At 52.1% G+C, this 20263-nt stretch overlaps 1 protein-coding gene across 10 annotated transcripts in view; it reads left to right on the forward strand.

Annotated features, from left to right (window-relative positions):
- The first annotated feature begins 4675 nt into the window (after positions 1–4675).
- Positions 4676–20263, forward strand: part of Kcnt1 (potassium sodium-activated channel subfamily T member 1) — a 53759-nt gene continuing 38171 nt past the window's right edge. For 4 of the 10 annotated variants that reach the window (XM_076937599.1, XM_076937592.1, XM_076937593.1 and 1 more), the window contains exon 1: positions 4678–4908. In XM_076937599.1, the coding sequence (XP_076793714.1) occupies positions 4814–4908 (95 nt within the window). In that variant the 5' untranslated portion in view covers positions 4678–4813. Of the gene's footprint in view, positions 4909–18598; positions 18785–20263 lie in introns of those variants that run through there. The other 6 variants (XM_076937595.1, XM_076937596.1, XM_034506922.2 and 3 more) reach the window with 4 other exon arrangements.

The following is a 20263-nucleotide window of genomic DNA, read 5'->3' on the forward strand; positions in this document are numbered from 1 at the left end:
GGGAGACAGAACAGATGGGAAGAGAAGACAAAGAGGAAAGCACTCATGCAGAGAGAAGAGACCAAAATGTCTGCATTATGTAGGGAAGAGCTTCTGGGGCAGCCCCTCAGCACAGAGGTGGCTGTCCTTAGTCAGGGTGGTGATAAAGTCATGGTTCCACCTTTTTTATCCCATAAATGAGATGGTGGCCAGCCACGTGTTGTTTGTATCTTTCCTGCTGCTGGCTGGCATCTAGCCATCTAGCCGTCTAGTCGTGTGGCCATGGGGGGGGGGGATTTGAAGTGAGCAAAGTGAGCAGGCTGCTTCCTCATGGTTCTGATGCCTAGGCCTCACATGGATGGGAAGGAGGTGGGGTGGGGGTGGGGCTAGGCAGCACCTAGAGCTGAGTTGTGCGGAGGTGCTCAGCTGCCTAAGCAGTGTTGCAGTGATGAGGGGGAGGGGGAGCGAGATCATGATTCCCAAAAAATTGGACATAGGGAGTGCAGACCAATTTGGATACAATTGTTTGGTTTGATCTAGTGGTACCCATTCTCCCAGCCTTTGCAGGAGACCTGAGAGGCCATGGAGCATATCCCACCCAATAGCCTGGGGTCTAACGGTGGTGGGCAAGCCTCAGAATTTTTCAGACTTGGGACAAACAGTTGAGATGCTCATAACCATAATTTTCAAAAGACAATAATCTTGTCTCTGCTATGGGTTGGGGGAAAAACAACAACAACAAACCTTGCTTGGTGGCCCTGACACCCAAACCTTGTAGCATAATAATAACCTACTTGGTATTAATTTTAAAAACATTAAATTGTTTACACCTGTTAGAACTTGGGTTTTGTCTTCTGAAAATTATGGCTATGACTATAGATTCAAAAGTCTTTGACCCCAAGACTCTCTGGAACAAAGACCTGGTCTTTGTTCTAGAACAGATGGACTTGCCCTGGCCAGCCAGCTCTTGACAGGGGAGACCCAGAAGGAGAGCCTGGTGCTCCAAGGCTACCCATGGAGTCCAAAAATTGAGTCAGGCAGAGAGAAGGGTGGGGAAAGGAGCGGTGCCTCTGCCCCCGCCCCCAGTCTCAGCACCAGATGATAAGTTATTCTCTGCCAGTGAAATGAGCCAATTCAAGGCAGATTAGAATATATAAAGGCAGGTTTGTTGGGAAGCAGCTCTTGGGCACACAAGAGAAGGTCAGTGAAGTTGCCATGGGGGTGGCGGGGGAGACAGAGCAAAGGGGAGAAAGAAAGTGTGCAGAGGGAGAAGCGAGACCAAAATGTCTGCATTATAGAGGATAGCCTCTGGGGTGGGGAGGCCTAGCACACTGGCTGGAAAATTCAGGACAGAGGGCAGGATGTGCCATCCATGCCCTGTGACAGGCAGGGACTGAGGGATGCTGGGAGAACCTGGAGGCCAGGTCCGCTTTGGTATGTAAAATATGCACCTCAGCTGTTTGTCCCTGGTCTGACTCCTAACACCTAGCAAACGCTTGGCCATGTTTTCCTGTACTTAGTGAGTGCCCTTCCTGTCCTTCATGCTGGGCTGTGTCCTCTTTGAACTGTTCTCTCTAGATTGATCACCTAGACGATGACTCAAGACTAAGCTCTCCAAATGGTCTTCCAGATGATCTGGTTAGGTTGGCCCTGAGGCCCAACTTGAGCTCTGTCCCAAACCAGGACAGAGCAAACCAGGATAGAGCAGCACAGAGCGGCTTGTGCTTACCGACTTGTTACTAGTCTACTACTGTACGGTTGCCCTGTGAGGACAAACAACATGGTGCTCTCATTTTCAGAAGAGAAAACAAAGACTTGGATGAAGGGACTTGCTTAGGTTACCTACCTATGCATTTAGAACCCTTGACCATCACTGAATCCCAGAGAGTCCCTGAGAGGAGCAAGCAGTTTCAGCCAGAGCTGTCAGATTTTCCTGAGAGAGCAATACTATCCCTTGCAGGCTCTGCCTTGACTTGGGGTGGAAGTTGGGGGCGTGGGCTATGAGTCTCATAAGTTGAACTCTGTGGTAGTTTGAATACGCTTGGCCTAGGGAGTGACACTATGAGGAGTGTGGCCTCGTTAGAGGAAGTGTATCACTGTGGGAGTGGGTTTTGAGTAGGAGTAGCTTTATCCTAGCGGCCTGGAAGCTAGTCTTCTGTTTGCCTTTGGAAGAAGATGTAGAAATCTCAGCTCCTCTTGCACCATGACTGCCTGGATGCTGCCATACTCTCGCCTTGATGATAATGGACTGAACCTTTGAACTATAAGCCAGCCTCAATTAAATGTTATCCTTTATAAGAGTTGCCTTGGTCACAGTGTCTGCTCACAGCAGTGGAAACCTAGGACACACTCTATGTCTTGCCTTAAGGGTAGGCTGCGGGCCTGCCATGTGAGCAACTGATTTGAGCCACAAAGCACTGAATTCTTATAGAGACAGGCAGGTCACTGGCATAGCCATCTCAAAGGAAACAGGTGACAGAGATCAACTCTGGGTCCTAGCTGCCTCCTGGCTCTCCCTCGGTCACCTAAGGAAAGAACAAGAAACAGAACAAGAAGTGGACCCCTGAATCCTGGAAGCTGGGCGAGAGCCATGTTCTTGCTCCAGTTGTCCCATCTTTACAGAATCCTCTAGGTGCCCTGCCTTGCTTGCCCCAAAGTTCTTCCCAACATGGCTGACTCCCCAAACCCTGGGCCATGCAGTGAACAGAAACACTGACATATTTCAACCACAGCACCCCTACCATGGGCACTCTTCCAAGAAACTCTGGGGGCCCTGGTCCGATCAATAGTCAATTCAAGTTCATAGGGTATGAAGTGGGTAGGCACCACTGAGGAACATGAAGGGGAGGGTGCCAGAAGGGCTGTGGGATGCCCACTCACAGTGCCTGCTCGCTCTAAGGTTGCAAGGACAGCCTACATTGTCTCTATTTCCAAAGCACAGTTGGGTGGGGGCAGGGCCAGGTCTCTGGGCTCCAGATGCAGTTCCTGGGGCCTCATGAAGTAAGCAGAGGTTTTGCACTGACCCTCCCCCAACGCTACCCCCAGATCTTGAGGAAAAAATTCAAAAGTGCCCAAAAGGTCAGGGCATCGGAGCACGCAGCTCCTAGACACCTGGTGGTTCCAGGGGGGCTTGCCAAAAGAAATAAAGCCCTGACCCCTGGCCACGTGGTTCCCCACCTGCCAGCACCTCCCCAGGCCCAGCCAGCTTGTGACTAAGAAATAACAATCAACTCCACTGATGCTATTAAGAAAATGTTATTTTTCAAGTGCTGCCAGATCCTGAAGGGTGAATCTGTGACCTGAGACACACATGAGTGTTGCCACTGGCAGCCATGGCCTGAGACAGCACTGAGCATCCGCCAGCCTCCAGAGGGAGGAAGTGCCCACACTTGTCGGCCTGCTGGTGGTCTGGGGGTGGGAGGCCCAGGGAGTACACCCACTCTTCCCAACTTGAGAATGAGAGAGTCCAAATCCTGCCTGAGGTAGATGTTCCCTTCATCTCCTGCCCTCATGGCTTACTTTGAACAAACATAGGGCAAATCCCTTCCCCTCAGGCCTTATTTGGAGAAGCTTAAGCAGGCCCCGTGGACTGGTGCTGCATACAGAAGTGTGACTGGATGCCTTTTTGGGCACTTTGCTCCTGGCCAAGCCAAGTTGGGGCACTGCTAAGTCAGGTAGTTGGGAATTGGGCTTCCTACCTACTGCGTTCTACTGTGGGTTGCCGGAAGGGAAGATTGACAGCAGGTTGTGGCTGAAAGTCGAGAGCTCTGCCGTGCCAGGGTACAAGGAGCACAGGACCCTGGTTAGGTCAGGAGCCCAGTGGACCACAGTCCCCTACTGTGCCAATGCCCACAGTCCTATCAGTTCATGGGTGCAGTTGAGTCTGGGCCTGTTCTCACTTGATGTATGTAAGCTGCTTACTGCTGCTATGCTGTAGGCAGAAGTTTCTACAGATAGCTGGGGTTTGGAGGCTGGCAAGATAAATGTCCCTAGCTTGCTGCCTCAGGAGGCTGGGAACTGGAGCCTGGGGCTCTCTGCCAGCCAGTCTCCAGATGCTTTGTCTGTTGAGGGCATGATATAGAGGGTATATGAACATGGATATAGAGGGAGAGGGAGACAGGAAAAGGCAAAGGGTGAACGGACTGCTGGCCACTGGGGACGAGACCCTCCTGGTGCGCAAAGGCTGCTCTGACCCGCGCTCTACATGTCCCATCAGTGTCTCTTGTGATTGGGGTAGGAGTCCTTGGAGTCCAGAGTCGTGAATCTCATCTGTTCTGATTTGTTGGCCCTAGAGGGCCTCTTCTTAAACTGCCTCTTGCCACTCAGCAGTGACAGCCTGAGAGGAGGCTTTGGGGGTGGAGAAGCTGGCTTCAGAACCAGAAGAAAAGCTGAGCAACTGGCCTTGGTGCCGACTGTGGGGGCGGGGAGGCTTGCCTGGCTCAGGTCCAGGAAAGAGAAGGGCGCCCATGCCAACTCAAGGAAGACCAGGGACCTTCCAGTAAACGATGTTCTGGAGTTAGCTATGACCACTTCCATCAACCCCCCCACCCCTACCCCCGCAAGCCACACGCATCCTGGGAAAAGAACCTTAAACGGGGCCCTGAGGACGCGGAAGGCGCCCCGCCCCCTCCGGGCTCCGCCCTCAGCCCCTCCCCCTGCAGGTGCTAGTCCCGCCCCCGCGGGGGGTCCCCGAGGCCCGGAGAAGGCTCCCCGGGGTCTGCGCGCGTCCGGCGAGGGCGCGGGCGGTGAGGGGGCGCTGCCGTGTGCCTGCAGACGACCCTGCGCAGGGAAAGTCGGCCGCGGGGACTTGCTCCTGGACGCTGCCCGACTCACAATGAACGACCTGGACACGGAGGTGCTGCCTTTGCCGCCACGGTACCGATTCCGTGACCTGCTTTTAGGAGACCAGCCATTCCCAAACGACGATAGGTAAGTGACGGAGCTGTCCGCGGTGCTGAGCCCCGGGCGCGCATCCTTCATCACCCCCCCACACATCCCTCACCCCCCACCCCCTACCCCCGCACCGTCCCAGCCGCTGTAACAGCGTTCTTCAACTTTCTCGGCTTCCCTGGCGACAAAGTTTTGGGTGGGCTGGGATTGGGCGCCTCTTTCTGCGGAGACCTGGAGCAGGACGTGGACCCGGATGCTAGCAGGCACTGAGGCTCTGCTGCGCAGGGGTTAGGGGGTGAATTAGGGGGCTAGTTCTGTCTCCCCGTGCACGCACGCTCTCATCCCCAACCCCAGCGCTCCACTGATTTGAGGACCAGTCAGAACCACACTCACTATGGCCGCGGAGCCCGGCAGCCAGACAGGTAGTCACCAGGGATCAGTGTCCTTCAGGCTCATTTCAGTGTGGTCACATTTTCAGAGTGAAATCGGTATGACATTCCTTCACCTCAAATTCTCCTCTGTGCTTTAAGCAGGGGTCAGCAGAATGATTCCTATGGAAACAGCTCCTAAGTGAAGGGGCTTGGCAGGAAGCTGAGAAGAAATGCCTTTTTCTGCCTTTCCCCCAAATAACTGTCTTGGTAAACACTAGTGTTCTCGCTGCCAGCCTCAGGGGAGGTGCTTTCGTATCAGTAAGGGAAGATGGTGAAGGACACTGGCAAACTAGGAAAAGCTGGCTTATGATCAGAAACTTCTACTTCTGTGCATCACCTTCTCAGGGCTATGTCACCCCCAACCCTGGACTGGGATGCAGTTTCCCCCCAGTGTAGTTCTTTGAGTTAGAACAGAAAGTACACGAGCCTGCAAATGGTCAGGACACACACTGTGCTCTTGAAACAACCAACTGCTGAAATGACTACTGGGAAAGAATCATTTTTGTGAGTGGGTCAGTGTGTGCGGGCTATGTGTACAGAGCTGGACTGCAAGCAGAGTGATCTTGATCATTGCTTTGCCACTGGGACCAATATCCTACCAGACGTCCCTGGGTGTTCAGAACCATCCATCACACAGAGCAGGGCAAAGACATGTGTGCATGTACGCCAGTGCATGTATGCACGTGCACGCACATGCACACACACACACACACACACACACACACGCTCATGCGTGTATTCCAAGTCTTCACTGATTAGAACCAGGAAGTTTGGATCCTGTGCAGACATGTCTGTTCACTTGTCTTTTGCTATGTACCCCAGGCTTACTTTGATTCATCATCCTCCTGCCTCAGCTCCTTGAGTGCTTGGATTGCAGTTGTGTGTCACTGCCCCTGGTTTAGAGGTGCTTTTAGATTTCATGCTTTCTTGTCTTTTGAACCAAGTGTTACAGTAACACACAAGCATGTCTGAGGAAGATGCCCTGGTTGTGGTCTAGTTAGCAATGTCTGCTCAGACAGAGGGAAAGATGGTTGTCTTAGCTCTGCCATCTGTAGTTGGGGACTCTTGCACTCCTGGGACCGTCACATGGCAGAGCTTGGGCTTCTGTGAATCCAATTTCCTGTGCCTGACATCTTATCTTAAGTCAGTGCCCCCTCCTTCCTGGGTGCCCGCTCCATTGGGATGTGGTGAATTCCGGGAATTAGCAGCTTCGGAAGGTTCTTCCAGTGCTTGGTAAGAAACAGCATCTGTCTCCCCAAAGTGCCTGGAGCCTGACTGGACAGATGCCAGTGACTGTGGCTGGTGTAACTGAAAGACTGCCTCCCTCCCTTCCAGGCATGGATAGTGAAGGTTCCTGTTGTCAGCCATAGGGTGGCAGCCACAGTCTGCCTGGTAACAACTGTCTTCTGCCCTGAGGGTAAGAGACTGCTTTCAGAGCAGTGGCACTTTATGCAATGCTTTTAATTGTGATACATATGAAACATAAATTTTAAAACAGTAAAAGTAAACATAATCAGAGCTGATACAACCCTTGACTCTCTGAAACCAGAACAAAACCATCCTGAAAGGTCTCTCTCCCCTTGCAAGTCACCCCATTGTCTCTAAAATTGTCTCCTGGGAGCTGCAGAAAATGAACGAGTCTGGTCTCCCATGGCCTCCAGACTCTGGCCCCTCCAAGCCCCTAGGTTCTCATCACAGGCAGGTGATACAGAAAACTGTGGGCTGAGATCTACCCCAGAGCGTCTGAGACCTGTATGTACATGGACCCAGCACAGACTTCAGGCTGAGGGTGGAGAGGAGAGGGGAGGTCACTTCTGCTGCCCGGAACCTGCCCAGTGGCCCTGCTGTCACTCTCACTGGAAGCTTTGTCCCTTCCCTCCCCTTCCTCCATAACTGTCTCCCTTTCCTTCTGCACCATTATTGGTCCTCAAAGTGAAGGATGGCACTTGGGCCCTTCTCCACAACTATGATGTTGACCCAGGCAGCTGTGCCATGTGTCTAGGAGGGCTTAGTCACGGACAGAAGGAAGGGAGGCTCTATCTGCCCTGCCTATTCCCAGAAGTTCTCTGGAGTAGCAAGCTGGGGTTCCAGGCTGCAGATGATGGGCTCCAGGAGGGTGTTGCACAGAGCCCCCACAGTCCAAGGTAGTGGACTCAGCAGGGAGTAGCTGGGGTAAGTATGTCCCAGCACAGGACAGGTTAGAGGTCTAGCATGCCCCTCCTTGCTCCCTGGCCTTGCCCCACAACTAGCTCTGCAGGGAAAAAGTGGGGGGATATACACCCCAACTCTTGAAAGGCTGTAAGCAGGCAGGAAGGGCCGTGTGGGTTTCCTGTTCTTCAGAGGAATAAAGCCACTGCTGGTGAGTCACCACAGCCTCAGAGGCCTTGACAGGGAGGCGCTCAGCCACCCACATGTGCAAATGAAGCTGCATTGCCAGTCTGGGCACTCTTGAGGACACCGAGCACTGCACACAGCCTATGAGGGCCAGAGTTGAGATCTCACCCACATTGGGGGGCCCATGTTACCCTGGATAAACTCTCACCATCTGTGCTGAGCTGAGTTCTGAGACCTTCAGGGGATGGGGGAACAGTCAGAGGGAGCTCAGTGGATCCTGTTGTATCCAAGGTTCTAGACCCCTTTCCCCTTATGACACCTTACTGTCCCAGCTACAGGAGCCCTGGGCATCTTAAGGAGGTTGGGTATCTCCACCCAGAACTACCCCTCCAAGTTTCCTGGTCTGGAGGATATAGACTCAGATTCTCCCTCTAAATGTATGAAGACCCCTGAGAGGATATCATGAGAGGCCTCAGGCTGTGGTGTTGATGGAGAGTCTGAATCTCAGAGTCTTGTCCTGGTCTGTAAGAGAAACTAAAAATTCAGTACTACCACTGGCCCTTTGTCCGCAGGATGAACAGAGCAATACCAGGCTGTTCAGAATAGCCAGCCATGGGGAGGTGGAACCTTGTAGGTCACCACTGGCTGGGTTCCAGGCAGGTGAAAGCAGGTTTGTCCCTGGATTGGTCTGCTCAGTTCAAGCCTGCGGGGAAGTCTTCAGGGGTCCAAGGTGCTGCTGCAGATGGCAGACCAGAACAGGCCCCATCTGTGCTGTCCCTAGCTCTCAGATAATGGTTCTCAGCTCACTTCTCTGAGGCAAAAGCATTGAGTATTTTCTGACAGAATCATAAAAAATGGGGAAACAGAGGGAGGGGTGCCCCCCATTGAGGACTGGGTCATGGGAGTATAGGGCCTATGGTACCTCCTTCCTGTCAGGAACTGAAGTGCATCAAGTTGCTCTTTGGGAATTGAACTAGACCCTTCTCATAAGATGCAGGCCCTCCACCCAGGTCTCCAAAGCAGAGGTTGAGGAAAGGTGCCTCGAGGGACAGCCCTGCACTCAGAACTACTCACTGAGATTGTTAATGACCATAGAGCTGGGATGGGCAGTGCTGCTGATGGGGTGGGGCTGAGCCGGGAGTGGAGAACTCCACTAGGACCATCAGCACTGCCTGACAAGTGCCCACTTAGTGCCCTCCTCCTCACTCTTGAACGAGCTTGCCCTTGGGACCAGAGCCTGGCTCCACATCCTTACCACTCCCAGAGCTTCCCACACCGTCCTTACCCCTGCCCTCGTCCTAGGCTGCCTCTTCTGCTGCGTGTTACCATTCTGAACCAGAACCCTAGGGCTCTGCCTCTACCGGGCAGCCCTGCTTGCATCCCACCCCACCCCACTCTCTGTACATCTCTACCAGGACAAGTAGTGTCCTATTTGCACCTTGAACCAGCAGCACATGCTCAGAGGGCACTGGCACCAGAGTTTGTGCATAAAGCCCTCAAGGGCAACTCTAGGGTAGGAAGTACTAAGGGCACCACTAATTCTCCTTTAGGGGTTCCTTGGACCTTGACTAGGAGATCAAGTTAACCCACATGAGAGGAGCAAGCATCCAGTATCTGAAATGAGTAGGGAGCTTTTAGGATGGAGGGTGTGGCCTGGCTTGAGCCAAGGTGATAGTGGGTGGGATATGGAGGTCATGCCTGGCCAAGCATGGAGCTACCGGCTATGAGGACTGAGGCAACCAAGGAAAGGATGGGAAATGATGGCTAGGAACACCAGAAAGAACTGGAGCATCCCCAGCACACTCTAGGCTCGAGCCGCCTAGCTGACTGGAGCCTCGTGCCTGCTAAGAACAGACTTCAAGTGAACTGATGGGACAGGAGATGGCAGACGACAGAGTAGGAGATGGTGATAGACCTGCTAGGCCCTAGAGCAGGCTGAGCGCTCCTGCCCACTGCCTGGCACTGAGTTTCTGTCCTTTGTTCCTGCCCAAGGCTTCTGAGCCCGGGGAAACATCAGGTGGCACCGTCTCCCATGGGAACTTCATTTAAAACACCATCTGAGTGCTTTCCTGGCTCTGCATAGGTTTGACTCATGAATGGGGCAGGCCTTGAGCTGCTGCCTGACTTAATCTGTACCCTTCCCTGGGCTGGGGTGCTCAGCTGAGGGTCATCGAGGTCAGAAGGGCCAGCTCGCTGGACTCCGGGAGCTCACCTGGATATCAGTGTGCTCACCATCCTTCCGTGCCCCGTGGATACCTTCTTGTGCTTTCTATATGATTGACTCAAGGCCTGGTTTCAGCAGGAAGAATGGGGATGAGGTCTGAAAGGTTCTGAAATGTTCAGGTGCTCAGGTGTCCGGAACAAGATGTAAGTTGAGACTTTTCTGATCATTGTGCAGGACCAGGGCTGGTTTCCAAGTGTCTCTACACTGAGTTGTACATGGGGATAAGCAGTTGCTCATGCCTCTACGCTTAGCTATACAGGAAGTCAGCTGATCTATTCCCTACTATACCCTGGGCTCCACAACGAGGAGCAGAGGCTGGGAGGTGAGCACTGGGGCAGAGAAGCCAGGTGACACCTTGATATAGAGTAGTCCCAGGGTTGGCTAGTTGGCTATACTTCCTCCTTCTGATATCGATGCCTGGCATGGACTCTGGGACTTGGGCCACCACCCCAGAGCTTGGAGGGTATAAACAAGCAGGACCAACAGATGGGAGGTGGGCTAGGATAAAGGGAGTAGAACACAGGGGCAATGAAAGGTGTCAGTCCAGGGTACATTTGTGAGCTAAGACAGCATGGTCATCACCTGGGGAGCACCCTGGGGCTCATGTCCCCATTCACACAAGATACCACCTTAGTTGTACACAATCAGCTGGCTAGTCTAGTCCCTTCATGTTCACCTGTCATGTCCAGAGACACCCTGAGAAGATGAATCTGGCATCACCGGGGGCTAAACTCCTCATCTCATCCTCTGAGCCAATACAGCTAGACACTTGGCCCTCAAGCCCATGTTCTATGCCCACATCCTAGTGACTCACTTGCACGACTTAAAATCAGATTCCTCCTGGATTGCTATAAAACAGAACCCAGAGAGCTGCGGTGGGCGTGGAGAGGGGTCCTCTGTGGAGTCACATAGAGGTCAGGATTAGTTGAGAGAGGGACACTGTAGTTCCTGGGGATTTCCCTGATTTCCCACACACTGTAGCCTCTTCACATGCCAGTCTGAGCTTCTCCATTTGGATGCAAACAGGAGGGCATCTTGTGTTTGCCCTTTGTCTTTGTCAGCTGTGGGCAGTCATAGGCAGGCATTGAATAATCCCCAGAAGCAGCTCCCAGCACAGCTACTTCCACAGTCTTGAAGGTCAGAAGTATCCCCCAGGTTCCTGGTGGCATCTAGAGCACGTTGACTGCTCACAAGCCAGGTGTGGTGGCTGGTCCTTGTCATTCATACTGGGGAGGCAGAAATGGAGGTTTGCCGGCCAACCAGTCTGCCTAATTGGTGAACTAACTCCAAGCCAGCCAGTGAGAGACCCTGTCATAAAGGCAGGACAATGGAGTTTCCTGAGTATGACACCAAATGGTGTCCTCTGGCCTCCGTGTGCATTCACATTTATCTACAACATATAACACACACACACACACACACAGAGAGAGAGAGAGAGAGAGAGAGAGAGAGAGAGAGAGAGAGAGAGAGAAAGAGAGGCAGAGGCAGAGGCAGAGGCAGAGAGAGATGTAAGCACTCATGTGGGCATCAGCTTCTTGGGCTTAAGGGGCTAGAGAAAGAAAAGTTATCCTGAAAGGCATCACAAGTGTCCCTATAAGAGAGAGGCAAAGGTCTGGGCTGCAGTCATTGAGACAGCACTGGCCTGATATGCAGACTTTGGGTATTTTACTTCGGGGGTGGAAGGGAGAAAGAAAATGTCAAAACATAAGCCAGAGAAGTTTAACGTAGAGATGACATGCACTGGGTCTCTCTGTATCACTCCAGGTCTCCCCTGCACTTGGCCTGTTGCAGGACATCGTCTCCACGGTTCATCCTGTGAGCCAGTTCCCCAGCAAACCCTCTCGTGTGCATATGTACTGTATGTTCTATCGTTCTCCCCTCTGGGATCCCTGACTATCACAGAAGCACATTTTCCCCCAAATTCCCCTATGAGCACCCAGTCTGCTGCTCATGAGACCTAGAATTGACCATGCCTGATCTGACCTACAGGACCAAGATAATAACGTGTGCCAATCCTAGCTGTGTGCACAGCAGTTAACTGGCAGCCTCTGGCCCTTCTGGCTTCGAGTATCTGGTGGCTTCTTCGTGGGGACTCGGCTTCTCCAGCTCATGTTCGTAAGCTGGACTCTGGGTCTGAGACCTACTGTACCAAACTTGCCTGATGTTGGCACCACCAAGATTTGCATGTTGCCTCTGGACTTGGGTATCCTCATTAGAACTGTCCAGCTGGGCCTACTGGCAGATACATTTCCCCCTTTATCACCACAGGATCACTTTAAGAACTAGCTTAGCTCCTCTTCCTCCATGCACCTAAGGACTGTGAGCCCCTTGCAAACATCTGTCACTTCCATCCTGACATTCACCAAGGATCTGGGCTATATGAGTTCATATTTCTGCATTTACCCATTTCAGCTTCAATCTGAAAGTGGCATTTGATCATCAGCAGAGAGGGCTAGTTGTGCTCCCCAAAATATAATTCCTTCCAAAGACACCCTCCACTCTTTGATCACTGTCTCTCAAAGAGATGAAGTTTAATGGTAATCCCACGCAATGGAAGAGACATCTCCTGTATTCCTCTCTCTGAGCTTATTCTGGAGCTGTGTTCACTTGTCATGGTGATGTCCCTGTGTTAGTATCACTATGCTGATCCTAGAGACCTGTGACCAAATGGGATTAAGAGCCTTGTGATGACATAGTACTTAGGAGTCTCTAGGTGGCCTGGGACCATCTAGGGTCTTCTAATGGAGAGACAAGAGGACCAGAGCAGACTCAGAGATGAATGGAAATGAAGGGAATCAGAAGGATCACTAGAAGCTTGGAAGAGGTCTCTCCTACAACTCCAGCAGGAACCAGCCATGCCAACAAATGTGGAGGCCGTGGGACCCCCGAACCCAGAGCCGTGTGATTCATACATGTTGTTGTCAGCCAATAAGCTTCTAGTTCTAGAAGCCAGATGACTTCTGTGTAGCCTATATCAGTGATTGTTTCCACTGTTGCTCAGGTTTCCCCACTCTTCTGTGACTTCCTCACTCTCTGACAATGCCCTAAGAACATCCATGCCTAAAGGTGTCCTTCTCCGGGGACCGTCTCTCCAGTGAGGATGATGTTAGGTCCGTAGTCCCAGCTCAGAGAATCTTTATTTTGAATCACAGCACCCTGCACACCCCCAGTGTTTGCTAATTATATTATTCTGTTTACTCGACAAGCTTTAAGATCATCGCAATCTGTTCTGAAGCCAGATTTTGAATAATTATCTAACACTTGCTGTAATTCCATTTGTGTGAGCTCCTGCTGACCATAGGCATCTGTTTGCCCCCTTCCATTCTGGAGCACTTCAATTTGGAATTTCTTAGAATTGTCTGCAAATAACCTTTGAGGTTATCCACCCTCCAAAAAAAGAGGTGTTTGTGCCTGTGTCATGTGTCTGCGTGCTACTCTACACCTGAGACATCTTTGTATCTGGGATTTGGGTGATATTTTTAACAGGGTGTAATAGTTCTCTGTCTCTCTTTTTCTTGCACTAGCTTTGCCTGTGACTATCATTCCCTCATACTTCTTTCCCTGAAGAAATCCCAAAGCCACCTCCTTCAGCCCTTGATAGGTACCTGTCCCCATCTTGTGTCCACAAATGTCCTTTGTCCTTCAAGCTCAGTAGACTGAGGAGGATGAGTGGCCCGATGTAATATGTTCTCTAGCTTATTTTCCTGGAATTTAGCGCACAGTTCTTCCCTTTCTGTATAGTGTGTTTCTAAATTCTATATGTATTTTAAACACTTGAGACCAGTTGGGGATTCTACCCATGGGATCCAAAGATCTGTTGGAACAGCGTTTTCCACTCTCTGATGCCTGGTCAGTATCTACCTCTGCCAAGTGATCAGAGCCATTGCCTGGTCAGTAATTCCATTTCCAGCCATCTCTTTGGATTCGAATTGATTCACTCTATGATATTGGATAGTGCCTGGGCTCCCAGGGAGGCTGAGTTGTAAAAATCTCTCTGCTTCCGTCCGTGGAGATAAGCTCTGGACGCTCAGAGCTGCTTTTATTGCGCCCTGCCCTCATTATGCTGAGAGGCGCTTCCAGCCCTGGAGGCCAGTTTCCTTCTGGCCTGGGGTTAGGTTTTGCTGATAGCTAGGCTCTTTGTCTTTAGAGTTCTTTCCCTCTCGCCTGGTGCAGTAAGTATAGTCACACTGCTGTGCACCCCCCAAGATTGTCTATCCCCTTAACGCTAAGTCCTCAGCCCCAGCCCCTGCTTCCGCCTTGTACTGCATGTTTTTATGGATCCAAGGACTCTATGGATCTAGGACTTCATAGAAACTGAGTCCCACAGGCCCTGTCCTTTTCTGAATGGCTTCTTTTCAGCACAACATCCACCTCTGTGGCAGCATGTGACAGACTTCCTCTCTGTGGAGGCTAAGTGGTGTTCTCTCCTGGACTGACTCAGCCTGTCCTTGTGGTGCACAGACACTGGGCTCTCTCACCTCCTGGCTGTTATGTGGCCACACCATTCCTTGTATTACCACACTGACTCTCCAGAACCCCAGAGGTGTGAAGGGCCATGTGTGGCCCAGCTCTGGACCTCCCTTCATTTTAGATCTTATGAAATATTCTTGTCTATGACTTCCTCGCTCTCTGGCAATACCCTAAGAACACCCCTACCTGAAGATGTCCTTCTCCAGGGACCGTCTCTCCAGTGAGGATGATGTTAGGTCCGTAGTCCCAGCTCAGAGCACCTTTATTTTGAATCACAGCACCCTGCACACTCCTGGTGTGCAGGCCATCCAGTTGGGCATGCTGTAGGGTTACATGCCCTTTCTACAGGGACAGACTGAGGGGAACGGTCTTATTGAGAGGTTCAGCTCTGATATCTCCCTAGCAATGCAAGTCAGGGCAGCTTCTTGCTGCCACCCACTTACCATCAGCAAACTGTGGAAAGAATTCTCAATGTTTATGATTTTCCCAGTTTAGCCTAAAATGGTGGCCAGGGTGAAGAGGCCAAACCTTCAAGTTATTTTTCTCTCAGGCAGGGCACCTGCATGCACGCCAGGTTCTTGTACACTGCTGTGCTCTTGGGATTTCACCTGTAGACTTGGGTGACATATTAGCTGGGTATAGTAGCTAATATGGTCTGTTCCTTTTTTTTATTTTTTATTTTTTTTTTTTTTTTTAGCCCTGGGACTGTCATCTCCTTGTTCTTAGTATCCTGCTTCTGACACTGTTGTGTAGATGTGTGTGATGCTGGTGTGTCCTGTCCTGGCTGGGGTCTCAAGAACTGGATTCTGTTCTCTTCTACATTGGTTTATCTCTTCAGGGTCTGGGAGGCTGCCCTCGAGTTGTGGTTGTTTTGTCTCCTGCTCCTGCAGGTTTCACCCATAAGGGCTCCATCCAGTTGGCTCAGAGCCTCACATTCCTCTATGTAAGGCCACTTGCAGTGTCATCTGCAGCCTGGTGCTCCTGAAAGGAGGGTCATTTACACCTTGGTTTCTATGGCGTTCATCCCATGGAGCCTTGGGGCTACAGACTATCCAAGCCTGGTACCCGGCACCTATCGTCCCTTCTTTGCCTCACTCCATAACAGGGTCTCTGACATCTGGAAACTCTCCTCTGTGCCCGGGTGCCAAGGACTACAGCACTGGACTTTGGAAGCAGAGGTGATGATTGTGCTTAAATTATACCTGCTCTGATCTATGTGATTTAGCAACAAGTGAAGCAGAGTCCCACCTGCCCCACATTCCTCACTACCACTAAGAGGTTCTTCACATGCATCAGCTTAAAGTCATGCCAGGTGAAATGTTCGACTCAGACTCATCTATTATCAGATTCTACTCAGGGAATTCAGATGGACATACGGAGACTCACTGTACTCTGTGAAAATAAGCACAGAACATCCAGTACACAAGTGACACACACGACAAAGCAAGCAGCCAGGTCTCCGTCCCCCTGTGCTCTGCAGATGTGCATCTGAGCAGCCGCGTTGCTCATGGATGCAAATGTGTTCTCTCTGAATATCCCTCCATCCCTGACACTAATTCAGCCTTCCATGCTTGCTCCTGGGTGACCATACGTTCCTGGACGTCCTTCTAGCACTTTCTGTGAGCTGCAGTCTGTATACACACCATCCTGTGTTATGCCCTGTTGTCTGTTAGTCTAACTCCCACACACTGTTGTGAATCATCCCACAACATGCCCTTAGGAAGTTTCATGGTCCCGAGAAGGGCAAAGGGGCTTCTATCTGCAGGGGCACTTGATGGGTGCAAATGCATTGTTCCTCTGTGGTCACATGAGCTGTGTTGAAGTGTAGTCAGGGGATGCTCATGTAGATATTAGCTCAGAGACTGAGGGCTGGTTTTATGAGGACTTGGAGCGGAGGCAGATAATTGGAAAAGCCATCAAGGCAGGTTTGTTGTTGTTGTTTTTATTAACACAAAGACAATTTTTTTCAAGTTTAAAAGAAAAAACCGTGGAGCAGGCCAGCTGTAAAACACCCAGCTGTTGTCCTGAGGAAGAAAATGAATGAGAGAAGGAAAAACATCATGCCATTTAAGCTGCCATGGAGGGGACGCTTGTTGCCACATGGCTGACAAGCAACCGTGTGTTGAGGACAGCGACTGTAGTGAAAGTAAGGAAGCCTAAAGCAATAAGGAAAGCATGCTTGGAAAAGAGAAAGAAATGGAGACAAATTACACTTCTCTGGATAATCCAGAATAGCAGGCCAATTTGTGGCCCTACAAGGCTGCTGTCCCAAGTTTCTGTTCTAGTTGGGGGCAGGATTCTGGGAAGAAAAAGTACAGGATCTCGTTAAGGAACTAATTATTCTACCACTCTTTAGCATGGCTTAAGGTGAGCCCACCTTTGTAGGGGGTGTCCCTTCACCGTCATTTCTCCAGCACAGTGGTAGCTCAGGGTATGGACACCCTGATGGAGCATCATTGGCCCTGATGGCGGCTCTCTACCAGAGGCAGATGCTGCAGCCGTCCCCTCCCAAAGGACTGAATCCCATGAGGACAGCTCTGAGTTGCTGTCCTGTTTTGCCAGGGTACATGGAGGCCCCGCAAGGCCAAGGATGGATGGTCCAGCCAGTGTTGAACGGATTCAAGAAAAGGAGAATAGTGAACCCCTACTTTCTGAGGCCTATAATGTTAAGTTGTGGGGGCCGGCACACTCCCTAAGCTAGAGTTAGGATCACTTGGGAGTGTAGAAGCCCACCTTCCCCTCACAGATCTCCCAGAAGGGCCCTGACAACTGGTAGGTCACAGGCGGGAAAGATTGGGCAGGTGGGGTGAGCCTGCAGTCCTGGTCTGGGTGGTCAGGAGACCCTGGGGCTGCAGCAGCTGTTCAGGACTAGTGTGTTTGAGAGCTTCCTGTACCCAGCTGCATGTCTGATCAGCCAGAATTCCAGCAGCGACACCTGGCTGCTCTTACCCACCTGTTACCTGGGTGCGTCACCTGCAGTCTTAGCTGTGAAATGATTGATCTGGGCTAGGAAAACCATATCATAGGTCTGCAGAGATATCTCCGAATCAGCCCTTCAGATGCTCTGCTCCTTATTGCTTCAGTGTAGTGGGGAAAACCACTTCATCCCTCAGCTCCTCGGTTTCCCCACTGTACACTGCTCAGGTTGTTATGGCTTTTGTTTGGTTTAGTGTGTGTGTGTGTGTGTGTGTTGGAGAGGGGTAAACTGGTGTCTGAGTCTGTTCATGTCCCTCTGTGTCCTGCATGGGTGTATGTATGCATGCGCATGTCTGTAGAGGCTGGAAACAGCCTCAGCTGTCTTCCTTGGTTTTGCCTACTTGCTTTTGTATTTCAAGACAAGGTCTCTTCCTGGGACCTGGAGCACACCAATTTGGTGAAGCCAGCTGGTCAGCAACCTCCAGGAATTCCCCTGTATCTGCTCCCCCAGCACTCAGATTTTAAGTGTGTGCTATCACCATGTCTGACTTTTTTTTTTTTTTTTTAATGTATATGTTGGGACTTGAACCCAGGTTCCATCCTTGCATCTCAAGGACTTTAACAATCCTGTGCTGTCTCCTCAGCTCCTGCTCAGGTTGTGAGCTGACACTGTGCAAGTCCCCAGGTACCTGGCACAAACTAATAAATACCCTGTATTTGGAGTTACCACACCTAAGATGGGTGCCCAGTGCAATTCAGCCATCAGTGATGGCCCTTTGAGGGCTGAACCCTGACAGCCTTGGGATAGCATTGGAGGGTGAGGACTTTAAGCATCGGCAGCAGGGAGGATGGGCACACACTTACCATCTCCCATCTGACTAGAAGAGTGGGCCCACCTCACTCGGTGAGGCCCTGAGGTGGGGCTTAGGGGATGGGTGGAGCTCTGGGCTTCCTGCCATCCTAAGCAATACATCATGGTTCCCAGGACACACAAGAGTACCCTGTGATGTGGGTACATGCCCAGCGGAGATAGCTATCTCCTCTCTCCATCAAACTTTCTCTGGAGGTGAGCTACCAGGGGCCACGTGAGCTGTCACCTATGCTACCCTTCCTGTATCCCCTCTCTTCAGCGCAATGATCATTATCACAATTACTATTACTTCTGGTAGGAGTCCGGTAAGACAGCTGTACACTGGAACTGCATCATCTCTGAGGCATCCAGGTTGGGACAAGAGGCTGGGGCCGACCTTGATGCACGGGGAGCCAAGCTGACACCCTCCCCACTCTGGACCATTCCACTGTGCTGCGCGTTGGGGGTGAAGTGTACGGTGGTTGCGCCCGGCGCCGCCCCCGCCACCGCCACCCGCGCCAAGCGCTCCCGCAGGATGGCGCGGGCCAAGCTGCCGCGCTCGCCGTCCGAGGGCAAGGCGGGTCCGGGGGACACACCAGCCGGCGCTGCAGCCCCTGAAGAGCCGCACGGGCTCAGCCCGCTACTGCCGGCCCGCGGCGGGGGCTCCGTGGGCAGCGACGTGGGCCAGAGGTAGGGACACTTGCGGGGACCAGGACCCCGCGGCTGCGCGGGAGGGGCTTCGCATCATTCGCATTTTGTTTAGCACGGGCTCTGCTCCCCCGCCTGGCGTTGCCTGTAACCGGGAGAGGGCGTCCTGGTGTCCCACCACCCCTTCCCTGAAGCCTGGCTTGGGAAGACTTAGATCCGGGGCCCCTTGCTTAGAGGTTGAACCTAGGGCCTTGCAAATATGACCTGGGCTCTGAGCCAGGTGGCCCTGGACCACAGTGCTCCAGGAAGCCCCACTCGAGTGGGTTCAGGAGAGTCACTAAGGAGAGATAAGGACTTATGAAGTGAGCAGCTGAGGCCCAGGCAGGCTCGATAGCAAACTGGCTGGGATACAGTAAAGGTACAGGAATTGCTAAGTACCTGCATAGTGGGCAACTAGGATGCAGGAGACCTTTGCAAAAGGAAGCCCACCCTTTTCATCCTCCTGCAAGCTCCAGGCAGGATGTGGTACCCCATTTCATGGATGAGGGCACTGAGGTCTCTGCAGCAGTGAATCCCTAGCCATAACCTGCTTGTGCCAAGAATCCTGCTGGCTGCAGCGGGGGAAATGAATCAGACCTGGCCTGGTGTGGGCACATCGTGAGCGCGAAGCCTGTTCTGCTAGCGGCTGCAACAGGACTGAATGGAGCAGGCCAGTCAACTTCCTGAGCACTGGCTTTTAAGGATGAACAAGAATTGGCAGGGCTTTCTGGACAGAGGGATGGTGAAACCCCTGAGTGGGAGTCCGGTGCTGGGTCAAGCCTGATGGTTTGGCAGTAGCTTGGCACAACAGATGGCTGGCCTAAGTCGATCACAGCGCCCCCTTCTTCCCTTGCCTACCCCATTTGCACCATTTTCTTGGTTCTCACACAGCAAGGCTGCTGCTACCCTGTTCCCATTTGCCAGAAATGGCTCTTGAGGAGCCTCCCACAGCTGATGGGCAGCTCAGGCAGGAGGATAGTTAGTACTGCTCAGAGGTCTGGGGATGGATCCTTCTTGGCTGCTTCTTCTTCTTCTCCTTCTCCTTCTCTTTCTCCTCCCTCCTCCCTCCTCCCTCCTCCCTCTCCCTCCTCCCTCTCCCTCTCCCTCTCCCTCTCCCTCTCCCTCTCCCTCTCCCTCTCCCTCTCCCTCTCCCTCTCCCTCTCCCTCTCCCTCTCCCTCTCCCTCTCCCTCTCCCTCTCCCTCTCCCTCTCCCTCTTTTGTTTTTTGTTCTTTTGGTTTTTGGTTTTTCGAGACAGGGTTTTCTCTGTGTAGCCCTGGCTGTCCTGGAACTCACTCTGAAGACCAGGCTGGCCTCGAACTCAGAAATCTGCCTGCCTCTGCCTCCCAAGTGCTGGGATTAAAGGCGTGTGCCACCACTGCCCGGCTTCCTCTCCCTCTTCTTAATGGACACGGTGGGCCAGTAATCCCAGAAGCTCCCTCCCCAGCCAATCTGGCCCCATGAGAGATGGGCTGCAGGCATGG

The sequence above is a fragment of the Arvicanthis niloticus genome, chromosome 6, assembly GCF_011762505.2.
Source record: "Arvicanthis niloticus isolate mArvNil1 chromosome 6, mArvNil1.pat.X, whole genome shotgun sequence".
NCBI lineage: Eukaryota > Metazoa > Chordata > Mammalia > Rodentia > Muridae > Arvicanthis > Arvicanthis niloticus.